This window comes from Herpailurus yagouaroundi, unplaced genomic scaffold (assembly GCF_014898765.1).
Source record: "Herpailurus yagouaroundi ecotype Mexico unplaced genomic scaffold, PumYag 28, whole genome shotgun sequence".
Taxonomy (NCBI): domain Eukaryota; kingdom Metazoa; phylum Chordata; class Mammalia; order Carnivora; family Felidae; genus Herpailurus; species Herpailurus yagouaroundi.
In genome coordinates this window covers 166,610,064-166,634,317 of record NW_024412376.1, presented here as the reverse complement: position 1 = coordinate 166,634,317, position 24,254 = coordinate 166,610,064, and the positions used below count along the sequence as shown (strand labels likewise).

Below are 24,254 nucleotides of genomic sequence, written 5' to 3'. Positions count from 1 at the left end.
TTTTTGCAAGTGCTCAAACTGGCAAGTAAGTTGTTCGCACGAGTGTGTTAAAATCTGGGCGTGCGGGTTGTATTTTAAGCAACAGAAAATGCGCAGCTCTCTCCTCCCCGGGGCCGAGGGTGGTATCAGAAGGTGGTGGGCGAGCGGTGGGGGCACCGCAGCTCTTTCCGGCTCAGAGTGGGCCCGTGGGGAAGAGGACAGAAAGAGGGCCACTGCGAGGGGGCGACCCTGCAGCCACGCGGTGTGAAGGGGGTAAACTCGGGGGCACCGTGTGGGCAGGCTGGCTCCACACCTCACCAGCTCTGCTGTCCTAGCGCCTCTAATTGCTGGTCTGTAAGCGGGGTGCCCGGGGAGGCCAGCCTCCATCCACAGCGCACGTGGGCTCCGTGAACGCGGCGTGCCTCTCGTGAGCGCCTTTTATCCGGAGGCGGAGAGCTATTTCCCACGGCCGTTGGAGCCCAAAGGAGAGCCGGTGGGCGCTGACCCTGAAAAAGTGTGAGGCTCCCACCGGCCGGATGAGCAGATCACAGTTTTCCCGCCGTTTACGAAGCGAAGTTCAGCATAAGTAGACTTTGCACGTGTGGGTATGCGCCTCTGTCAGAACAAAGCGAGCCATCAGCCCCGACCACGTCGGGGTGGGCGTGAGCGGTGGGTGCTGGTGAGGTGCGGTGGGGGGAGACACGGAGACCCGCAGCCTAGAAGGAACGCGAACTGTCACAAGAAGAAAGCTTCGACGAGCTTCCCGCGTGGACCCGTCACCCCACCGCCGCCGTGGCCCTTCTCGGGGCCGGGCCGCCCGGGAGGAGTGACGGGATCCGTGACCGGCCCTGCCAGGCTTCCACGCCGATGGGCAGGGCTACTCGGGAGGTTAATCACCCTTGCGGCTCGTCCTCCCCTGCCCGCTCCTAAAGTACAGATGGCACTGGGCTGCGCTTGGCCGAGGTCTGTGGTTCCGTGGCCTGGAAGCATGTCTCGTGTCACAGATGTGTTGTGAGGTCTGTCTGCCCAGGCAGCTGCCTTCAGGCTGCTAGAGTATGAGAGAAAGAACCTTCCAGAGACCAAGGGGCTTCCACCTCTCCGTGCACTGAGCCCCGTGCGGGATTGAAAACAGGAAGGGCTGCGCTGGGAAGACAGAGTCCCGTGTTCTGTTGAAGGCGCTCGGGGCGGCGGTGGGGGCGGCCACGCTCAGGGCTCCACTTGGCTGTGCCAGCGCCCGGTGGCAGGTGCGTGGAGGGCGAGCCAGCCCCGCAGAAAGGCCCGGACAGGCTGGAGGAAGACAGACCCCGGCGGTGAGGAGGGCCGCCCCGGGTTTGCTCCAGGGGAGGTGCAGGCAGGGGGAGGAAGGGAGAGCGGGCCACACAGGCAGGGCCGGCCGCAGCTCTGGCAGCCGGGTCTTCCTCTCCCCCTGTCGCGGACGAGGACTCGGTCCCGGTCCCCTCGCGGGCCGGCCAGGTGGGCAGCGGAGGCGGCGAGGGGCGACCCGAGAGCAGGGGCGGGGTCCCCTCGGCCCGGGGCCGGCGCACGTGGGGGGCCGAGCGGGCCCCGGAGGCGGTGTCGGGGTGCGGCCACGGGCCCGGCTGCCGGGGTGGCCGTGGGACGGGAGCGAGCGCTCAGGCCTGCCCTTCTGTGGGCCGACGCCCGGCTGGCTCGGGTGGGCCGCACGCGATTGTTTTGCCTTTGCCTGGGTTTCTCCTTCTTTAGCTCAGGCGAGCGGGCTGGCGCTCGGTGCCTGTCTGCGCTCTTGGCCTGTGCCACTCGCGGGGGGACGCGGGCTGCATCCTCGGCGCGGGGCCGGCCCTGCTGGGCGGCTGTCTGTCCCTCAGCGCGCGTGTGCCCCGCCCCACACCTCCTTGGACCCTGACGGCGGGTGGAGGGGGCGCAGCTGCGTGGGGGCCCCACTCAGTGGCTGCACAGTCTTCTCTCACTTTCTGAGGCTCTGATTCTGGCCACCTGTGTGAGAAGACCTCCCGGTACGTGTGAGGGAGACTCGAGCTTCCGTCTGCACGTCCTCCCCTCCCTTCTGTGAAGACGTCGGTCGCCTTGAACTGGCAGCTGGGTGACCTGCTGACCGTGTGCCCTGGCTGCTGCCGCCCCCGGTCCTGGGGTGCAGCCGGCACGCGGGCTCCTTTCTCCCTGATCCCGAGAGGGGCGCCTGGCACCCTCCATCCCAGAACCACCCGTCGGTCACGCTGGTCATCCTGACCAGCTTTCCCGGGGGCCCCGGTTTCCCCAGGACCCCGCCCCCTGGCTTCTCTCCCCAGGTGCCTCCGAGCGACAGCCCTCCAGCCTGTCGCGGCAGCAGGGACCCCACTGCTCCCAGCTCCCTCTGGATGTGCGGGAGGCGGGTAGGGAGTAGCGTTCCAGCCGGGCTTCTCCCTCGGTGTCCCCTGCCCTTCGCTCTGGCCATCCCTTGAGCCCCGTGTTGCCAAAGCCCGAGGACTCAGCCCTCCAAGTGTGTCCCTGCGTCCTTACTTCCTCACCCCCACCTCGCTCTCTCGCCTGCAGCCCTGGGGGTGCGCACCCTGCCCTGCGTCAGCCCGTCTCCGGCCCGAGGGGACACCGCGCGTGCCCATCTCCACGCCACGCGCTCCCGTAGCACTTGGCTTGCCCGGGCAGCGGGGACGTGACGTCGGCTTGCCGAGGCAGCGGGGACGTGACGTCTTGGGTGCACCTCCAGCCCCCAGCATAAGCACCTGGGGGCGGGGCTGCCCGTTCTGGGCGTGCGGCCGTGTCACGCGCACCCGCGTGTGCAGGAGGCGTTCAGTGAGTGCAGGCGACCTCAGCGGGATCCCTCCCCCCTCCCCCCAGGCCCTGCCTGACCCTGAGGGTGGGGCTGCCGGGGGGCGATGGAACCAGCCCGGGAGGATGGAAGGACGCATGGACGGCTCCAGCTTGAGGCTCCGCTCCGCGCTCCGTTGGGTGGAGGTTTGGGAACCCCCTGAGGCATCTCGGCCTTGATGAGAAAGCGCTTCCCTGGGGTTGGGCCTCGACTTCGCCCGAGAGCGGGGCTTGGATTCCGGTCTCCAGCGTGTACCTGCGTGTCCCGGTCCCGCAGAAGGAGCTCCTCGGGGACGGTGTCTGTCTGAGAGCCAGACTGAGTGCTGCCGCCCCCACAGAGCATTCCAGAGAGGCGAGTTTCCCTCCCCTTCGCTGGCCGTGCTGTCCTGTCGGGCTGCTGAGTCGTGGCCGTCATCCCAGACCCTCTGCCGCCTCCTACCCTGTCTCCCTTAAGCCGGGCCGGCCGGCCACGAGGGGGGATTTGCAGTCTTCAGTCAGCAGTAAGGTCGGAGGGCTTTCTGTGCGAGGTCGGATGTGCACTCCGAATCAATCCCCTAGCCTGAGCATGGAGCCTGCGTGCCGCTCGCTCGTCAGGGTTTTTGCAGAAGGCACCACGTCAGCCTTCACCAAGTGCTTGACAGGAATATTCACTCTTGAGTCCTTGGGAGGATGCTGTCATTGTGGGTTTGGCCTCATTCGGTCTCTTGTGATTTTATTGGAGGCCGAAGAAGTCTTTGGGATGCACACACCTGTGCATACGTGCCCACGTGCAAACACACGTGCATATCAGGACCCGCACACGGGATGTGCGTGCACACGCGCGGCTCTGAGGCACACTTTAGAGAGAGAGGCCCAGGTTCAGCCGCGAGCCGACTGAAGGTCCCCCACTACTGCAGCGCCTCTCCCCGTCGGGCTGCACAAACTGTGGTGTGCCGTGCCGTGATGGCTGTGCCCTCGCCCTCGCCCTCGCCCATGACCGTGTCCAGCTGTCCTGTTTGTCACCCGAGTGCCTGTGCCCTGTGTCATCCCTGTCTCCTAGGTCAGAGAACTTCTTTACCGTGAACGTGATAGTTTGAACCTTAGAAATTGTGCCCCCCCCCCCCGCCCCGACTTTATGTGAGCCTTCTGCCCAGGTGTCTCTTGGTGGAACCTGCTGGAAAGCCGTAGTGGGGGGGGGGGGGTGTGTGCTTGTGTGCTCACGTGTGTGAGCACAGAGAGGGCGGGGTTGGGATGGAACGCCGTGGAATCCTCGCGAGGGGATGCGCTCCGAGCCTGGCCCTCTCGCCAGGCCGCTGCGAGGTCTGTGGGAGGCCACTCAGGCGTCTCGCCACCGAGGGACCTGGGGGCCGGCCTGCAGGGGCCGACGTGGAGGCTGTGCGGGCCCACTCAGGGACCTGGCGAGGAGGGCCTCCCTGACAAGGTGCAGGTGGGCTGGCCAGGGGAGGGGACAGCAGGGGCTGGGGGCTTCCCACAGCGGCTCTCAGAGTCAGGGAGACACGGCAGGACCCGCGCGCGCACGCGTGCAACTCTGAGGCCGGGCTCGCGCACAGCGTAGATCCGGGAAGCACTTGGGTTTCACGTTTTCCTGTCCATCTTACGTTGTCATCGTCATCCACACCCGTGGCTGGTGGCCACTGACCTGACCTGATAACGCCGAGGGTCGTGGCTGGGTGTGAAGACGTCTGGGCCCGCGGAGCTGAGTCAGGGCATGAGCCCAACAGGCCCCACACGCGCCTGCTCTCCTCTGCACTCGGCCCGGCGAGGGGTCACTTAAAACGGAAACGATCAAGTTTTTAAAAAGTCACATAAACATATATTAGATGCAAGTAGAATTGTTAAATTCCTCGGGGTTTTCATCATTTGGGTTATTTACATTCTCTCTGTATTCAGAACATTTGGTGCCTTTGGGCAACTTGCAGCCCTGGTCTCTTCTTTAGGACTCAGATACGACCAGGTGTCTAACACTTTCTGTGTCTAAGACGGGAAATTTTGTCAGTGGCTCAACATGAAAAACGGATGTTATTGTGTGTTACTATACATCAAAGTGATTTGGAAATGATACAGTTTAATGCTTGCAGGCTTAACCTCGGTAAAGGCTAGACTCATCATCCAGTGTGCTTCGTGTAAATGGTCTAAAACTGTCACACCATTAATTCCAAGTGAAATATGCATGGAATGTGTGTGGTCCAGACAGATTCCCTGCTGGAAATAAACATGGTTTCTACTGAACTATCGGGCTTACGAGACTGACCCGAGGAGTGGAGATTGTTTGAACTTAAACCACGTATCTCAAATACTTCGTAAGTTTCTCTAAAACAGACTGAATTCCAGTCTTGCAGGAATGTGCTGGAACTCTTTAGAGCTATACGATTACGGCACATGTTTAATTGGAAGCTCAGAAAAGTGCTGACTTACCGGGACCTTTCTTCCCTGGAAGCTTGGTTTTACGATTCTGCTTCTTTTGTAAGGATCACATGTAGGTATGGGAATTTGGGAAGAACCCAAAAATGCGGGCAAATGAAATCAACTTATTAACACAAATTGTACAGAACAAACATTAGGAATGTTAAGTTGTAATTCATAAAAATGTTTACGGTGGCCCGGGGTCTCCCTACGCCGAGAAATCGGGAAAGCCTGACTTTCAGTCACACTGAGCAGCTGGCTTCCCCTTTGCGGGAGCTGCTCTCTGGGAATGTTCTGTGGGAGTTTCTGAAGCTTTGCCATTTGGGACTGCTCCCCCCCTCCAGCGGCCAGGATGTGCTAAAAAAAAAAAAAAAAAAAAAATGCACGCCAGGCTTTAAAAGGGTAGCAGGGGTCAGAATCGGACGTGTCATGGTCCTGAGGCAAATATAAATGATTTGGGGGTTCCCTGTCTTTCCCACTGCCCCATTGTTGGCAGGTTGTCTGCCTAGGCCTCCCCACCCCCTCCCACAATGCGGAGCGCTGAGTGCTGTGCCCTGTGCTCCCCACAGGGCACCTCCCAGACTCCTCCCCGCCGGCACCTGTCCCCGTGGGCAGGCCGCTTCACCTCTTTCGGCTCTCCCCGCTGTTGGAGCGAAGGCCCCTGATCCGTGCTCAGCCTGCTCCCGTGTCCACGTCAGGGGCTGAGGACTTGGGGTGCCGAGCGGGGATCGGCTGACGTTAATGGCCCAGCTCTGCCCCTCCCTGGTGGTGTGTGCTTACAAGTAGAATAAATATTGGACAGTAAACAGAAGAGTTAGGTTAATGGTAATTGTACATCATTTACAAATGAAATAATGTGGTCAGGAAAAGTCGTCACCTGTTTCTCCGAAATGTGGGGTGGGTGGGGGACATCTGTGACCTCTGAGCCCTTACAGACGCCTAGAACTTTCCTTAGCATTTTAAACTTGGAAAGTACTCTTTGGGCACAGCTCGCCAAACTGGGGAAAGGGAAGGAAACACACATTTGAGGCCGTGGCTCAGAGATGCTGAGCCCCTCCTGGAGCCTGGTGAACAAGGGTGACGCACGGAGCGCCCGAGCGCCTCTCCCGGAGGACGTGCGTGAGGGGCGCCCGAGGGGGTGGCTCTCCAGGCTGAATGGAGGGTGTGCACCCGCAGGACAGAGCTCCTTTCTGACTTTGCTGGCCCGTGTCCAAGCTGGCACCCCCAGGCACCCCCGTGGCACCCCGTGGCCCCCTCCCGGCCGGTCTGGCCTCTGAGCTGCCACAAGTGTGACCTTTTCCAGGGCTGTCTTCCGATTCCCAGATTTTCTCTTCAGCCCTACCACTGCTAATCTCTGCACCGAGCGTCGCGTTTCAACCAGCGCAGTTTCATTGTGAGCATCTCATCAAGGGTTACTTGTCACGTCTGCCGCCTCACCTCCTCTTTCCTCCGTCACCACTTTGATTCACGATTTCATCTTTATTCGACGTTCTGTGTCAGAGCCTCCCAGCGTCTGAGGATCTGCTAGTTGTTTCGGGGAGCTCTTTCTCCTCCTGGGTTCTTCCCTTGGGTTTGGGGGGATTCTTGAGTTGTGAGCTTTTACTGGGGCAGGCTCACTTTTTGGAACTCCTGGGGGCCTCAGTTGGGCCGCTCTCCTCCCAGGGGGTTTGGGAGCTGGCCATCTTTGCCCAGGAGTCCCGGGGCGTGTGGCCTGCGCCCTGCACTCGATGCCCGGCCCACCCCTCGGTCCCGCCTAGTGGCTCCTTTGCTGTTTATGGAGCAGCAGTATATTGAAAGCACATTTGTTTCTATACCGTCTTCACAATTTTTCTGTAAATCTAAAATTATTCTGGAAAAAGAGTATATATTTTTTAAGTGCATTTATTTATTTTGGGAGCAGGGGAGGGGCAGAGACAGGGAGAGAGAGAGAATCCCAAGCAGGCTTCACGCCGTGGGTACGACCCTGAGATCGTGACCTGAGCCGAAACCCAGAGTCGGATGCCCAACCGACTGAGCCCCCAGGAGCCCCTAAAATGCACTTCTGTGAAAAGCATGTTGGTTGCGCTTTACCTGGATCCGTGCGCACTGCCCTGCGACGCTCCGTGACACCCCTCTCTTGTCCAACCTTCTGCCGCCTCTCCTGTGCCTCGAGTTCATTTTGGGGCTGGGCGTAGAGATTTGTAGTGCATTTGCTCCATCTGCTAACATCAGAACTTACTTTCCATTGTGAGCACAGCGTGGAGTCAGCCATGGCCTTCATATTTATGAGGTTTACGTTTCAGGATTCGTTTTTCTGGTATTATTATCGATAGCATTTCCGACGTTATGTGTGGCCTTGTGGGTTTTCTTCTCATAATCTCAAGGGAATAATTTGACTTTATGACGTGGTTGCTGGTGCTTTACTGTGAGTACGGAAGGACGGCTTTTCGCCGTGCGTGTGTCGGCCTGGGAAGGGGGCTTGTGTGAGGAAGGTCACGCCCTTGGGGGGCGAGGGCTGACGGCCCAGGCGGGTTTGCCAGAGTCCGCACTCGCCTGCCCGTCTGGCAAGATGGACGTGTAAAAACCGGACACACAGCGGTGTGTGGTTTTACTATTGGAAACGTACCGATAAGGTGCCAGGAAACAGTTCTGGGGCGTTTCTGCCCCAGGACCCGCGATGGTTTGAAACAGCGAGAAGCCCCTATTCCAAAACCATCAGGACGTGGCTTCCCTGGGCTGTCAGAGGACAGGCCCTTTTTCTGGGGCAGAAGGCCATCCACCCCTTAGCTGGGCCCTCGAGCCTTCCAGGTCTGAGGCCCACGAGGTGAGGGGCTCAGAATGGGAGGGGGTCCCCCATCTTGCACGCAGGTTGGGGGGGTGTGAGGTCTCGGGGGGCCTGGCGCTGGGGATGGGCCGTCAGCCGCGCCTTTGGCGAGAGCTTCCTCGAGTCCCGCGCTCAGGTCTCGGCTGCCTCCGCAGAGAGGACCCGAGTGCAAGTCTGTGTCCTCGCTGGGTTCCCAGGACTGAGCCAGGGAGGGCGGCGGCCGCTACTGAGAGGAGCGTGTGCGGCCTTCATCCTGCCGCGGAACCCGAGCTGCGGGGTTTGGTCCCGCGCGTGGTGGAGGCCGGGGGAGGCCCAGCACCAGTGCCGTCGGGCCTGGCCTGCACCTGCTCTCCAGAGCTGGGCCCCTGCTGTGACCGGGACGTCCCACAGGGTTGTAGGGTCTCCCCGCGGGCTCCTCAGTCCCGCCCTCGTCGGCTCCTTCCGGCTTCCGGTGCGCGCGCGCGCGCGCGCCCGGATCCTGTCCTTCCTCAGCTGCTCCTCCCGCCTCCCTCCTTCCCCCGCCTGCCTGCACCTGCCAGGAGCCCTCCTCCGACGGGCCCGTTCTGTTCATCCGACCGCCTGTCCTTCCGGGACGGGGGGGGGGGGGCCAGTAGGGCCACAGCCTCCTGCTGCCTTCCTACTGGCCTGTTCTGCCCTTGCCCGACTCGTCGGGTCTTTTCCCCGGTGCCTTTGAGCGGCCCCCCTCCTCTCCTCCACTCTCACCCCCTGCGGGCACCCTCCTGGCCCCTGCCGTGCCGTCACCCGGGCACCTGTCACCGTCACCGGGAGGGGCCCGGTCCCCGCGGCAGGTGGAGGTGCCAGAGCAGCCTGGCGCGGGCCGGTGTGGCTTGCGGGTGATGCACACCGACGGGCTCCCAAACCGGGTTTCTCCAGCGTGTTACTAATGATGCCAGACGTGCCGGGATTTGTTGTTTTCGAATGAAGAGGATGATGACTTCCGCAGAGCCCCGTGTCCCCGGCCTGCCCGGCTTGGGCGGGGTTCACCCAGGAAGTGGGAGCAGAGCTCCTGACTCACTGAGGTGTCTGGTCGTCCTCGGACGCCCACACTGGGAGCCGGGAGCCCCTCCGGAGGACCTGGCGGCTTGTTCCTCAGACGACAGGCCTGCTGTTGCCCGACTTGGTCATGAGGCTTCATTAACTCATGTCTCTCTCTCTTTTCTTTCAGTCTGCAACTGTATCTGATGGTGGTAAGTCACAATTTCTGATGTATATTTTTATTATTTTTATCGAGTGTTTGTTCACATTGTGAAAGTGTATTTGCCATTGATTCACTCAGAAGAGATGTTTCCCTTGCTTTTCCCCGTCCTCTGGGGGAGGGTTTTGGTCAGGGCTGACTTGGGGGAACGTCCCATGGCTCCCTGGTGACCGAGACACGAGTTCTGGAAGCCGTTTATTGCAGAGACATGTTAGGAACCTGACCTTGAGCGGGTGGAGCCCTTGCGGCCGTCCGGGCGTTGGCTGCAGCACGTCTCATCCCACCTGTGCTGACAAGTTAAAACACGCCGTCTTTTTAACCAGCAAGTGAAGATTTCAAAGCTCTTGCCGAATTTGAGCAATTCTGGAAATTCGGGTGAGACTGAAGTGCGATATGTTCCCTTCTTAGGAACAGCCTAGTGGGTGAGTTGAGGCCTGCGGGCTGGACAGGAGGTGAGAGCCCTCTTCCCGCCTCTGAATAGTGTGTGGGAGCTCTGTCGCGGGTTCCGTCCGGAAAGGAGGTGGCCGGGCATGTCCTCTCCCACTGGCAGTTGCCCTGCTGTAACCTCATCATTTTTGCTCCGTGGTGGTTCCCTGTCGCTCGTAATACTCATAAAGTCCTTAGGCTCACAAGCTGTGTGTGTGTGTGTGTTTTACGTATGTTAATGAATCTATTCTTCTGTCTTTGGAGAGTTGAATTGATAGTTTATCAGAAGGTCTCAGCCCTGTGTTCTCGCTGTTTGCTGGCCGTAGGTCTGACGCACACGAGCAGCAGGAACCGGACGGCCGTGGGGCCCGAGGTTACCCCGGTTTTGCCCGGGAGAGAGAAACTAAGCGTGGTTTCCTCGACGCCTTCTGTTGTCCCACAACTGCTGGCTTTGGTGGGGTGGGGGGCCCTGGACGGGGCTGCTGGCGCGGAGGGCAGGGGGGGCCGGGAGCCGCCGCCGGTCGTGGGCACACGCGGAGCACATCTTGAATTACACACGTGCTGATACCTGAGGTGGAGACCATGGATCCTGAAGGTTGTGTTTGGGGATTTATTTATTTTAATAAAAGGAATTACGTTCCCTTTTTCACATACAGTGATAATCATGCCATTTGATCGGTCTTCAGCTGGGAGTGGGAACCATTTCCTTAATGAAAAGGAAAGAGGACCGGTAACCGAATCCAGGATAAAAGTGGTTTTTATAAAATTCCCTTTCTGCTGTTCAGTTTATCCTTCCTGGTGGAAGATGCTCATTTCTGCAGGAAACTTACAAACGTGAGAAGTTCAGTTTAACCGTAAACACGAGGCCTGATCAGGCTGAGACACGTCCCCCCCGTGAGCAGTGGGTGTGGGGGCCCTGAAGTCCACTCAGTGTTGACGAAGCCAGGCCTCCCACGTGTGGGGGGACCCCTGACTTGGGGTCCAGTGTGTCCTTGCTAAGGAAGCGGTGTCCTGGCGGTGGAGGCAGGTGGGGGCCCCCTCTCTGGGCCCTACGGGCCCCAGTGTCTCTGGGGATGGCCCCTGTGCCCCGCGAGGCCCTCGGCGGCAGAGGTGGGTGGGGAAGGGCCCACTACGTCTTGAGCACGCCCTGAATTTCAGGAACTGCACCGACAGCCTGTGTGTGTTTTATTCAGTTTTTCATACTTTTATCACTTTTCCATCTTCGATTCTCTTCCGAGCGTAAGAAGAAAACGTTTCTCATTGCGCTTGTGGGCTGCTTCTAGGAGCTCCAGCCCCACAGTCTCCACGGGAGGGGGGCAGGGACTGGGGAGCCGGTGTGGAAAGCACCCCGTTCACAGGTTAGGACGGTGTCCACGTGGACACCCCGCGTGGCTCTGGTGACGGGTGAGTCACTCACTCGCAAGCACCGGCAGTCGCGGCTGCCTTCCGCCTCCCGCGGTGTCCCCGTGTCTCCCCGTGTCTCACAACCTCTCACCATCTAGCCGTGTGGCTTTATTGGGGAGGAAGTTGGACGACTTTTGGCAACTTGAGCGTTACCCACTTTCTCGGAAGGAGAGGGGCTCATTGCTGCCGGCAGCCAGAGACCGCCCTGTGAAGGCAGGGCTGGAGGCCAGCCTCCGTGGAGGGCACGCCAGGACCTGGGGTGAGTCCGGGGGCAGATTTGGCCTCGAGGAAAGGAAGAACATTCTAGCATTAAAGAGAGGCTTAAAAATGTAATGACCCCCCCCCCCCCACTTGGGAAGTTATTCAGACACGGCCGCCACGTCTGCGCTTCTGCTCCCGGGCCGTGGGCCGGTGGGAACGCGTGGGCCTCCAGTGTAGACGCGAGCGGGGCACGTGGGCCTCCCGTCCTGGGCCACGGAGCCCTGCGGCTTTATTGTCACAGAAGCTCGCTCTCCTGCTTTCTCTCTCTCTCTTTTTCACTCTGTACCAAGCAGCTTTGCCAGGAGTCCCTGCCCACCCGACTCCTACATCCTCAGAAGGTCAGACCGCGTCCTGCCCTCCCTAGATGTGCTTTCGCGGTGGAGAGGCGCGGCGTGTGAGGGAGCCGTGCGAGCGCCCCCACCCCGGGCACACGGCGGGCTCGCTCACTCGCTCGCTGCGTCACCCGCGCGAGCCTCCCACTTCTCCCCTCTCCCAGCGTGCTGGTCCCAGAGTCCCAGAGACCCCTTGGGGGCATGTCCCCTGCCGCCTTCTTGTCCCTGCCCTGCATCCCGGCCCCAGGCGGCTGCGGCCGCACCCCCCTTCGCCTAAACTGCCGTCCCTTCGAGGTTTGCTCCCCTCCCGACACCTCACTGGCCCCGCTCTCTGCCTGCTCAGAGCTGGGGTGGTGGTGACCCCGTCCTCCCGCCCCGGTCTCACGTGTCCCTCAGACCCCTGGTATGCCAGCGCACTCCGGGTCCCGTGGCAGTGCCTCCGAGAGGCCTGGGCCACTGCCGGCCTCCCCGTGAGACCAGCCTGGGCTTCCTTGCCGCCCGGCACTGCTGACGAGGGCCGTCGTGCCGGTCACTCCCCTGTGTCACCGTGCGGCCTCCACGCCGTGGGCCCGGTGCCACGCACGGCGGGCGGCGCAGAGGGCGTCTGAAGGAAGGCGTTCACAGGACGCACGGGTGCGGGCCGGAGCCCGGGTTGGAACAGTGGCTTTCAGAGTTTTCCCTTCGTGGCGAAAGCCTCCGGTCACACAAGCAGACAAGCCAGGAGAACCCCGTTCGATAGAACGTGAACGCAGAGACGGCTGGTTGAGGCTGTGGCCTCCCTGGCGCTGGTGGACGTCTCCTACCCAGGCGCTGGCCACACGGGGCAGGTCTGGGCCATCCCCTTTGTCCTTGTCCAGAAGCTGCCATCCGTCACCCCTTACTGACAAAGACACATGTTTTTTTTTTTAAGGTTATTTACTTATTTTGAGAGAGAGAGAACACGAGCAGGGGAAGGTCAGAGAGGGAGAGGGAGAGAGAGAATCCCATGCAGGCTCGATCCCACGAACCGTGAGATCATGACCTGAGCCGGAGTCAAGAGTGAGACGCTAACCGTCCGAGCCACCCGGGCACCCCCGCAAAGACACGTAGTTTTGAAGTCACTTGTAAACTCCATGCCATAAACTAATAGCAGTTAATTCTGCTAATTTTGATTATTCTTTTAACATCGAATCTGGAACCTTTTTGAAACCAGAAATAATACCAGATGAAAGCCATGTGATCTTTAATTCTTGTTTGCTTTCTGAATGCAGATGGCCTTTCATTTTAAGCCTGCTCTCTCCTGTTTTGCGGTCTGCCCTGTTCAAGCACATACCAAGCAAGACAAGCCATAGGGCGGCAGGAAGGTAGCGGGCGTGTCCCCTGAGTGGCAGGGAAGGCCGCGCACCGAGCTCCTTGCCACCAGGCCGCTGAGGAGCCCCACGTGGCCCGAGCCTATGGCACTGAGTGGGCTTTGTTGCCCTGGGACACGGACCTTGGCTTTGCCAAGTGCCCTGCCTCAGTCCTTGGAGCTCAGTCGCGGGGACATGGGGAGATGTCCCCTGCCGGTTAGTCCCTTTGTAACTGGTGGCCAAGAGGCTGTGCGGCAGGTTAGGATCATTTAGTAGCTCATCGGAGTGGAGTGCGGTTAGAGGTGCCGTTAAAAAATAATATTTTTTTAATTATTTTTCTTTAGTTTTGAGACGCAGAGAGAGACAGAGCACAAGTGGGGGAGGGGCAGAGAGAGGGAGACAGAATCGGAAGCAGGCTCCAGGCCCCGAGCCATCAGCACAGAGCCCGACGCGGGGCCCGAACTCCCGAACCGCAAGATCGTGACCTGAGCCGAACTCGGACCCTCAACTGACTGAGCCACCCAGGCGTCCCTAGAGGTGCCATTTTTAGCCCATCACTAGGGTTACACACAGCAGGGACCTTGGGCCTCGGGAAGGGTGCCGTCTGGAAGGAGGGCTGCCTGTTCAGGCCTCACGTCCTCGGCCACACTGGGTGCCTGGCCTGTGTGCCTTCTGGCACGTCCCTGTTACCAGTACCCACACTGCACAGGGGCTTCTTGTTTTCTTTCCAAAATTATCTCATTTTTATATTTCCCAGCTTTATCAAGGCATGGTTGACAAATAAAAATTGTATGTGTTTAAGGTGTGCGATGTGGTGAAATGGTCATTACAATCGAGATAATTAACATGCCCATCACCTCACGTGGTTCCCTCTGTGTGTTGGCAGGCGGGGGGCGGGGCGAGGACCGTAAGCTTGACTTTCTCCGCAACTCTCAGGTGGACGACACGAGCCTGTGATGTGTGGTCACCGTCTGTACCTTAGATTCCCAGAACTTACTCATCTTTTAAGTGAAACCCTGTCAACCTTGGCCAACGTCTCCCATGTCCCCTCGCCCACCACCATTCTGCCTTTTATATCTGTGCATTGGACTCCACTGGGCTTGGACAGCGTGGGTTTGAACCGCGCAGGCCCGCTTAGGTACAGGTTTTTTTTTCTCGATAAATGCAGTACAGTCCTGTAAGTGTATCTTCCTTATGATTTTCTTAGTAAGTTTGTTTCCTGTGGCTGACTTTATTGTGAGACTACGCATCTCATACATACAACATATGAAATGTGTATGAATTGTTTATGTCATCGGTGAGACTTCCTGTCAACAGTAGGCTGTCACTAGTTAATTTTTTGAGGAGTCGGAAGTTACGCACGGATTTTCGGATTTTCGACTATGTGGGGATTGGGGTTAGGGTTAGGGCATCCCAACCCCCATGCTGTTCAAGCATCACGTGTATGTTGTTATTTTTTTTAAGTTTATTTATTTACTTAGAGAGTTAGCAAGCTGGGGAGGGGCAGAGAGAAAGGGAGAGAGAGAATCTCAAGCAGGCTCCACACTGTCAGCCCAGAGCCCGATGTGAGGCTCGAACTCACAACCTGAGCCAAAACCAGGAGTCGGACCCCTGACCGACTGAGCCAGCCCGGCGCCCCATCAGGCGTCGGCTGTAATTTAGATCCACGCACAAGGCAGAATGCGCAGCGGCTGTGTCTGGCTCGTCTCACGCAGCGTAATGGCCTCTGGGCTCGTCCGTGTGTCTCAAAGGCAGAAGTCCTTCTTTTTCGAGGGCCGGGTGGCGTTCCACCGCGTGGATGCGCCAGCGTTTCCTTATCTCTTCGCCTGCCTCTAAGGGGCGCAGTTGGCCTGCGGACGGACACTTGTTTCCGTGTCTTGACCACGGCGAGCAGGGCTTCAGTGAACGTGGGGGCGCGGACATCCGGTTTCAGTCCCTCGGACAGGTACCCAGCGGCGGGGTGGTTCTAGAGTTCATTGCCGGAGGGTCCTCCATCCTGTTCTCCACAGTGGCCGCACCGGTTCGCGCTCCCCCCGGCAGCGCAAGAGGGTCCCCTTTCTCCGCATCCTCGCCGACCCCTGTGGCTTCTGGTCTTTTTGATGATAGCCATTCCGGGGGGGTGAGGTCGTCCCTCGCCATCGTTTTGACTTGCGTCTCCCTGATGATGAGTGATGTCCTGCACCTTCTCACGCGCCTGTTGGCCGTCGGCAGCTCTTCTTTGGAGAAGTCCTTTTTTCTCTGGTTTGGATCTTTTGTTGTTGAATCGCGTGAGTTGCGTGTATTTTTTGGCTGTGACTCCTTTACCGGTCTGTGAGTCTTCTGCAGAGGGGCTCGTGAGCACGTGGCCACCACCGGGCGGATCAGACCGTCAGCCTTGGCATTTTCTGAGCGAGGCGCAGGGCCTGGAAGAGCCCAGGGGGCGGCCCGGCTGGAGCCGCGCACGGTGAGGGCCGAGGAGCCTGTCCCCGCGGAGCCACGCTGTGTGTCAGCCGTGCCTGTCACGGTGCACGCATTTCACTTCGGTCTTGGTGGCCGCCCCATTAGGCAGGTGCAAACGTGCATCAGAACAGGTGAGTCGCTCGCGCGCCCTGAGATCACGCCTCCTGCGGCTGCACACGTCGACGCCGGTGAGCCGCAGGTGGTGCTCCGCCAGGGAAGCCAGACCCCAGAAACGGACGGCGACCCGTTTAGGCGAGAGGCTGGGAGAGCTGAGGCTCCGAGGGGGAGGACCGCGTGTGGGATCGCGGCAGCCGCGCGGCACGGAGCAGATGTACCCGACTCCGACGCCACGTCTCTCCTCCCAGCCCCTGGCATTTAATACCCACTTTATTTCTACATATTCCATCCTTGAGGAAAACGACCTTTTGGGGTAAAATGAGGCGTGTGTGTTATAAATACGTTGTCATTAAAAAAAAAAGCAAAGGAGAAAACAGTTTTGAAAGATCGACCCAAACCCGGCAAGCCCGAAACAGGCGAGTGTCACCACGGGTGTCCCCACAGACAGCAGCTGAGGCAGGTGGACAGGGTGCCAGACACGCCAGGACGCGAGGGCGGATCTGGGCTCTCCTGGGGTGTGCCGGCAGGCAGGCAGGACCAGGCGGGGGGCGCTCGGGCTGCTCGGTGGCTCAGACCCCGTGGGAGGCACGGCTAGCAGCTCCCTCCCTCCTCCTCTGTTGCCACCTCTCCTGGGTTCCTGGCCCCAGGGTACATTTCGCGGGCAGAATGCGTAGCTGTAACATCATAATTGGGGCCCGTGGCTGTGAGCTGCGGTTGTGTGTGGATCCTGTATAGGCAGGGGGAGAGGAGTGAGGGTCCCGTGTGGACGGGGAAGGGGAGAGGAGTGAGGGTCCCGTGTGGATGGTGAGGGGAGAGGAGTGAGGGTCCCGGGGAGGGGAGGTGTGAGGGTCCCGTGTGGAGGGGGGGGAGGGGGGGGAGTGAGGCTCCGGGGGGGACGGGGGGCGGGGAGGGGAGTGAGGGTCCCTTGTGGATGGGGAAGGGGAGAGGAGTGAGGGTCCCGTGTGGATGGGGAAGGGGAGAGGAGTGAGGGTCCCATGTGGACGGGGGGAGAGGAGGCCCACCCTCAGCCCTTCAGTCAGCCTTCTCAGTGTCACTCTTTTACTGGGTCTCACTGGCAGGTTCCTGAGCCCACAGGCTCTCTTTTCCTCACGTTTCTGCTTCATCGAGAATCAGTCTGTTCTCACCATACTTAAAATGCAATTTGGTCGCAAAAGTCTTTTTTCCTATGACGTTAATTTGACTTTCAGGCATAACTTTTCTCTTTTTTACTTTTTATTGATTCCATAATAGTATTTCTTGATCTTGTCCTCAATTTGTTTTATCAGTGGTGTTTTCTCTCCGTTCTCTCATAGAACAGGAAGAGTTTTAACATTGTTTAGGTCGTGTTTCCTTCTGGACCAAACTTTGTCTCTGTCTCTTGCATGTTATATGTCTTCCCTCATCCATGGGCGCATCCATCCATCCACCCACCCACCCGTGTATCCGTCTGTCTTTCCATCCATCCATCCATCCATCTATCCATCCATCCATTCACCCATCCATCCATTTGTCCATCCATCCATCCATTTACCCGTCTGTCAATTCATCTTCCCATCTACTTAGGTCAGCAGGCCCCCATGACCTGGATCGCTGTTTTCTGGCAATGACGTTCTCAAGCCCAGAGAGGCTGCAGCACTGAGTCTCTGTATCCTACCCGCGGCCCGCCCCCCCGCCCAGGCAAGATCCTCGGTGCCAGCGAGGAATCTACCCCCTGCGGTTTATGCTCGACTTTCCCCACGTTCCCCATTATCCTGCCTTACTGAGAACGTTTGGGGTCTTGTAGAGTCACCTCCTTTCCCAGGACAACTGCTAGGCACTCAGGGGTGGGCCAGGCATAGAACCTGTCACAAGTGTTTTGGGTTTTTTTTTTTTTTTTTTTTCCAACGTTTATTTATTTTTGGGACAGAGAGAGACAGAGCATGAACGGGGGAGGGGCAGAGAGAGAGAGGGAGACACAAAATCGGAAACAGGCTCCAGGCTCCGAGCCATCAGCCCAGAGCCCGACGCGGGGCTCGAACTCACGGACCGCGAGATCGTGACCTGGCTGAAGTCGGCCGCTTAACCGACTGCGCCACCCAGGCGCCCCTTTTTTTTTCTTTTTTAATCTTTCCTTGGCTTTTTTACCCCTCCTTTTTTTTTTTTTTTTTTTTTCCTTTCTCCTGTTTGAAGCTCACGGCAGGAGACTGCGTCCTCCTTTGGTTGCTGTTGTGAAGTTTGTGTCTGATTTTCAATCTGTCCCTGGAGGGGTGGGGAAAGGGGAGACTGCGGGCCCGTTCCACGTGCCCTACGTCCCTGGGGAGCTGCCCTGTGCAGGCTTGTTTTGTTTCTAAGTAGAACTTTGTTCTATAGAACAAAGTTAGGAAATGAAAGAGGAAAGTAGGTTGCTATAGCTGAGAGTTTTGCACTCCTCCTTCTCACCTGCTCCTCTGGACGGGCGGTGAGGGACTTGGGTCTGGCCACTCCGTCTCCAGGGCTCAGCAAGGGGCCCGCCCACTCCTGAAAGTTTGAACACACCTGATGAGGGCCGATCACAGCTCACCGGGCTGTCCGTGTCTTTCCAGGCTCTGTCCCCTCCTTCATCCTGGCTGGACACCCAGTGAACGATGGTGGGTGTGGCCTGGATCAGACCCAAGGGAGCACCCCCGTTTCCCGTCTCTGGGGTCTCTGCTTCCTCCAGCTCTCCTTGTGGCTCTTCCTCGAGGCTCTGAGTTCCCCCGGCTTCACACTCATAGTGAACCTTGGTTTCCAGGAGTGACTCTTACTGTCTCGGGCGCTTGGGATGTGGAGAGCCTCTGCTTTGACCTCTTCCTGCAACTCACAGACGGACTCCCTGCTGCTTCTGCTTGTTCCTGGAAAGAAACGGCGCCTTCTGGGAAACTCCACACGCGTCAGGATCCCATGACTGGTGCTCCCTGGGCTCCTGCCACGCGGCGCCACACGGCTCCCGGGCCGCCCTCTGGGCACGTCCCCTCCGTCTGTGTCATGCCTTCTCCGCCGTCTGGGGGATCGCCGTGCAGGCACAGAGCGTCAGGCTGCTCGCGAGCCCTGACAGGAGGTGACCCCTGCCGATAGAGTGACTGGGGGCTAACCTCCGAGCGGAGTGCTGGAATCTTGAGTGTTTGTGGCCAGTGGAACTGTAGTCTATGAAATTATGGAAGAGAAAGATGTAAAAGGTTTCAGAGTAATGCCGTGTGTTTTTGTCCGGTTTTGGTGAATTCCCACTTTCCTCATCAGAAAGGCGGTGCAGCCTAATTGCACATTTTTCAGAACTGTTTGCTAAATAGAAGAGCTGAAATGTTAGTTTGTAATTTGCTGTGTGAGAGGGGCTGTTTTAACCAGAACTCTTTATTTTGGTTTAATACATCACATTCCTTATGGTTTGTTTTAGAACTGAAAAATTATACCCAGAATAACAGAGTGTATTTATAGGGTATGAAGTACTAAGTATTTGTAAGCACCAGTCAGACGGTAGGTTTTAGTTTCGGGGAAGCGCGGGGACTTGCTTTCTGCCAAGATGCCTTCCAGTGTGCTCGTTGCCTTCAGTTCTGCGAGATGTTTGGAGAGCGTTTTTATTAGTAATTATTTCTGTTGCGATTTTTTTTTTTTCCCCAGCGAACAGAAGTTCAAAGTTAATAAAGCCAGTGAGCACATACCTGCCTCCCGGAAGTGATACATGTGACCATTTGGGCATATTTGCTTTACACCTTTTTTCTCAAGCATGAAAATCACAGGGGAGGCCCCCTCCCCCCCCCCCAACCCATCCATTCCTCGTCCTCCCCGAGAGGCCCTCCCTGGAAGCAGGCGTGTGTCCTTCCTACGCCAAGGAAATGGATTGCTTCGATTCTTGGTGGAAAACGCCTCTCTCAGGAATCTGTAGTGTGAAAAGAGTGGAGCGTACGGACCGTTTCAGTGAGTCCTCTGTTCCCGCCAGGGGATGGTTAGCGCTTCTGGGCCACTCAAGTTCTGCCTCTGGATCTGGGAGCTGGGGCTGTGTTCCCTCGTGCAGATCTGACTGTGCACTTGCGATCTGTGCATTTTTCTGTGCGTGCTACACTTTCATAAAGAGTCTGCTGAAGAATATTGTTTGAAATGCTGGAGGGCTTTTACCAAAGGACTTTCAAAATGGTCTAAAAATTCTAGTATGTTCACTCTCAGAATATTTATAAAGTTGCTGAGAGAAAGTATTTTATAGATTGGGTCAGAAATTTGGCTAGAATAATGTAGAGGAAAGTTTTTGGGGCCCCCGGGTCGCTCAGTCAGTTAAGCATCCAACTTCGGCTCAGGTCACGACCTCGCGATTTGTGGGTTCGAGCCCCGCGTCGGGCTCTGTGCTGACAGCTCAGAGCCTGGAGTCTGCTTCCGATTCTGTGTCTCCCTCTCTCTCTGCCCCTCCCCTGCTCACACTCTGTCTCTCTGTGTCTCTCAAAAATAATAAACGTGGGGCGCCTGGGTGGCGCAGTCGGTTAAGCGTCCGACTTCAGCCAGGTCACGATCTCGCGGTCCCTGAGTTCGAGCCCCGCGTCAGGCTCTGGGCTGATGGCTCGGAGCCTGGAGCCTGTTTCCGATTCTGTGTCTCCCTCTCTCTCTCTGCCCCTCCCCCGTTCATGCTCTGTCTCTCTCTGTCGCAAAAATAAATAAACGTTGAAAAAAAAAAAATTTTAAAAAAAAATAATAAACGTTAAAAAAAAAGTTAAAGTAGACCCTGAGCGCCCTTTTCCCAGGGGCTCTCCTAGTAGAGCAGTTTTTGTGCAAATTGGGAAAAAAACCCTTATCCCCGTGGTAGATAAACTGTAAGAATATAAAGTGTGTGGTTCTGGGCATACCACTTTGAAAGCTTTTAAGATTTTCTCTTTATCACTGGTTTTCAGCAACTTACCTACAATAATTCTTGAGTTGGCTTTGTTTGTGTACCTGCTTTTGGGGATTCGTGAGGATCAGGTATTTCCTACTTGAATCAGAAGAACATTGGCCCCTTGAGCTTTTCCTACCGCCGTGGAGACATGTGCGTTTTCAGCCCTTCTTTGTCTCTCCTATGCTTCACCCTTTGTAGATTCTTTAGCTCTGTCTTCAAGTTCACTGGTCTTTTCTTCCACGGCGTCTAATACACGTTAATGTCATCCTGTGGCCCACCGGCTTCAGAGGCTGTGTCTTTGCCTCAGCAGCGCCCCTGTCTCTCCTACAGCCCGTCATCTCTGTCCTCGCTGCTTTCCTAACACCCTTGAGCGTGTTTGCAATATCACTACGTGCCTTCACGTCCTTGGCTGCTGACTCACCATCACTGTCGTTCCCAGGTCTGTTCTGTTGCCTGGTTACTGGTCACATTTTTCTGCGTCTTCGCTCGTCTAGAGATTTTCAGCTGTGTGCTGGGTTTTGTTGTCTTCCTTTGAAGAGTATGGAAGTTTGTTTAGTGGACAGGTAAGCTATTTGTGGGTTGGTTTGATCCCTTTGAGGCTTGTTTTTAGGCTTTTTTAGGGCAAGTCTAACGTAGCTTTTATGGTAGGCTCTGTGAGCCACACTACCTAAGCCTAACACAGGTGGGGTCTCCTTCGAGGGGCAGGCATTCCACAAGGACTGGCTGGGACTCGGAAATCCCCCAGCCCTGTGAGTTGTCTAGCCTCATGGGGTGTCCCCCCATACCCACACAGTCTAGAACTCAGCAACAGGCCCCAGGGTCTCCTGTGAGCTCTCTGCAGCCCTTCCTGTACTGGCTGATGCAGCCTCTGCAGGGCCCGGCCACCCTGGGCTTCCCTGAGTCTAGTCTCTTCAGCTCTGAGCACTGAGCTCTCTTCAGCTCCGTGAGAGAGCCATCGTGCACTCGGGTCCCCCTGCCCCAGGCTGTACTTTTGTGCAGTGCCCCCTGGTGGGTCGCTGGACAGCCCCGGGGCTCACCTCACTGATTTCTTTTCCTTCAGGAATCACCGTCTTATGGTAACTGTGGTCCAATTTTTTGAGGACTGTTGTCGACATATTTGGCCTAGTTTTCTAGTAATATGTGGCTAGAGGGGAAGCCTGGCCCCAGTTACTCCGTCGTGGCCAGACATAGAATTCTCGTGACAGAATTTTTTCACTGTAATGATGGGAGATGGTCTCTTAAAAATTCTGAACAGAACTCAGACCATGACGCTTTCTTGCACAAGGAACTTCAGTGATTTCCCATTACCTGTAGGGCAACAGCTGCCCTCACAACCCAGAACAGGCGGGCGGTCATCACCCCAGCCCTGTCCCCGGTGTATGCAATACCTGGCTCAGTCTCAGGCACTTGGAACAGCCAGTGAATGAGCGAGCACCTAATTCTGGAATCCAGCAAGCTTTGGCTAGCTTCACATGCGTGTCATATTCTGGTAGAATTTAGCGGCACCGGAGTGAACCAGTGACGTGAATGAGGAAGCCGTGCCCTGGCTCTACCGCGGCGGGACCCCTGTGGCCGTCCTAACTCCTTATAACTCGGCTCTGCCGCCCGTTTGGGGGACATCCTTTGTGGCCAACACCACCCAGTTGTCTCCAGGAATTAGCGCAGGGAACCCCAGAGGCCCCGGGAGGCGCCCTTCCTCTGACCGGAGGTCTGGCGGCCGCGCTCGTACTTGCCCGCGGAGCAGCGTGTGGACAGGAGGCCCGTGACGGGTTGTCCCGTAGCTTCGGCTCAGGTGTGTTGGCGCTCGGCCTGTCCCTAGCGCTAGAAGTAAATCTGTGTGCCCCTCGCTTGTCCCGGTTCGTTGGTGCTGACAGGCTCCTGTGGATGTTTTAAGTGCAGCTGAACCCGACGGTCCTGACAAGACGTCCTGTTTCCCCAGCTTTACGCAGGCCTCCCTTCGAGTTGGCTCACGTTAGTCAAGCTCCGATCACTGAGGCAGCAGTGACTTGTCTTTAAGAATTCGCTGTGGAGAGGGGCCGTCATTTGGGAGGAAAGGGTCTGCCCCAGCTTGGGTTTGGCCGGAAGAGGAAGGCGAGGAACCAGGGCCCCTGCCCCGTGCCGCGGCCGGTGTGCCCTCGGCCCTCTCTGCCAGCTTCGCTCACGCTTGGCCTCCTCGTCCTCAGACTCGTGTTGTTTCAGGGCGCACCGCTGTCCCCTCCAGCAGATCGTGTATGCCGGTCCCGTCCCCCGGTGCTGGGGACACACCAAGCACAGATGCACGGTTTCTGCCCCCCCCCCCCCGCCCCGCCTGATAACATCCGCTTGGAACACAACACAGGACAGTCACCTGTGAGAGTTCCCCATTTTTTCCCCCCTAACAACAAGTCCCAAAACTCAGTCTTGGCCAATTTGAATATATAACATGTAGATAACAACTCTAGAAAGGAAAGCCGATGACAGAGTCTAACGAGAATCATTTGTTTCATCATACCAAGTTACATTTTGCATTAAATGGTACTAATTGGGAAAGTCCGCTTTTCCTTCTCTTCTCCCGCTTTGTGATTTCGTTTCATTCAGACGCTTCAGATGTGTTTCTGTGGCAACTGTTCTTTAAGCCGTGAGAACTTTCTGTTGGAGAATCAGCCACACGCTGCAGGTGCGTCGTGGCCTGAGGACTTTTCACAAAGTGAACACACTGTGTTACCAGCACCCGGAGGCCCCTCGGGCCCCCTTTCAGTCCCTGTGCCCAGCGTGGACCATTAGCCCCACCGCTGACCCCCTCGGGAAGCGCTGCCTGTTTTGAACCTAAAAACAACGCATCCCTGCGTTGCGCCCTCCCCAGTGCCCGGCTCCTTTCGTTGAACTTGAGGTTCGTGAGTTTTGTGCGTGTTGGGCGTGTCAACAGCTGTGGGCTCTCCTTACCGCGTGGCGCTATCTTACGAGCACGTCACTGTCCACGCACCCACGGGACCGTCAGTGGTACCCGAGCGGGTTCTGACTGTTGGCTGCCGCCAGGGGCCCTGCTGTGGCGCGCCTGCGTGGGCAGGGCTCACGGATGACACCCAGGGGGGGTAGCGTTTCTGTCGTGGCAGGCTGGGTCGCGGTGCTGGTGCGTACCAGGCGGGACACACAGTGTCCCCAGACGACTTTATGGTGTGTGTGCTGACCAGCACGTGTGGGGTTTTGGGTGTTTCCCCCCCCGACCCCCCACCACACTTCACGTTGTTTATTTCAGCCCTTGAACGGGGATACGGGGTTGGTTTGCGCTTGTGGCTCCCTGGTGACTAATGAATTGAGCACCTTTCACGTTTTTGGCCGCTTGGATATCCTCTTTGTGAACTGCCTGTCAGGTTGTCTGCCTTTCCTTATTGATTTCTAGAAAAAAAAAATTTTTTTTTTTTAATTTTTTTTTTCCACGTTTTTATTTATTTTGGGGACAGAGAGAGACAGACCATGAACGGGGGAGGGGCAGAGAGAGAGGGAGACACAGAATCGGAAACAGGCTCCAGGCTCCGAGCCATCAGCCCAGAGCCCGACGCGGGGCTCGAACTCACGGACCGTGAGATCGTGACCTGGCTGAAGTCGGACGCCTAACCGACTGCGCCACCCAGGCGCCCCTCTAAAAAAATTTTTTAAATATATTCTAGAAATATGTTTTGTGTTGAGTTTACGTGTGCAGGGAAGCCCCTCTCCACAACACACCTGATCATTCCCCTAGCGGAGTCTTTTTGCTGACCAGAAGGTTTTAATCTTGGGGAGCCTGGGTGGCTAGGTCGGTTAAGTGTCCGACTTCAGCTCAGGTCATGATCTCACAGTTTGTGGGTTCGAGCCCCACGTCGGGCTCTGTGCTGACAGCTCAGAGCCTGGAGCCTGCTTTGGATTCTGTGTCTCCCTG

General features: G+C 57.4%; 1 protein-coding gene across 5 annotated transcripts in view; it reads left to right on the top strand.

The window, feature by feature from the left end:
• RGS12 (regulator of G protein signaling 12) overlaps positions 1–24,254 on the top strand; it is a 122,979-nt gene that overhangs the window by 56,934 nt on the left and 41,791 nt on the right. For all 5 annotated transcript variants that reach the window (XM_040488988.1, XM_040488982.1, XM_040488975.1 and 2 more), the window contains one exon: positions 9,171–9,192. In XM_040488988.1, the coding sequence (XP_040344922.1) occupies positions 9,171–9,192 (22 nt within the window). The remainder of the gene's footprint in view (positions 1–9,170; positions 9,193–24,254) is intronic.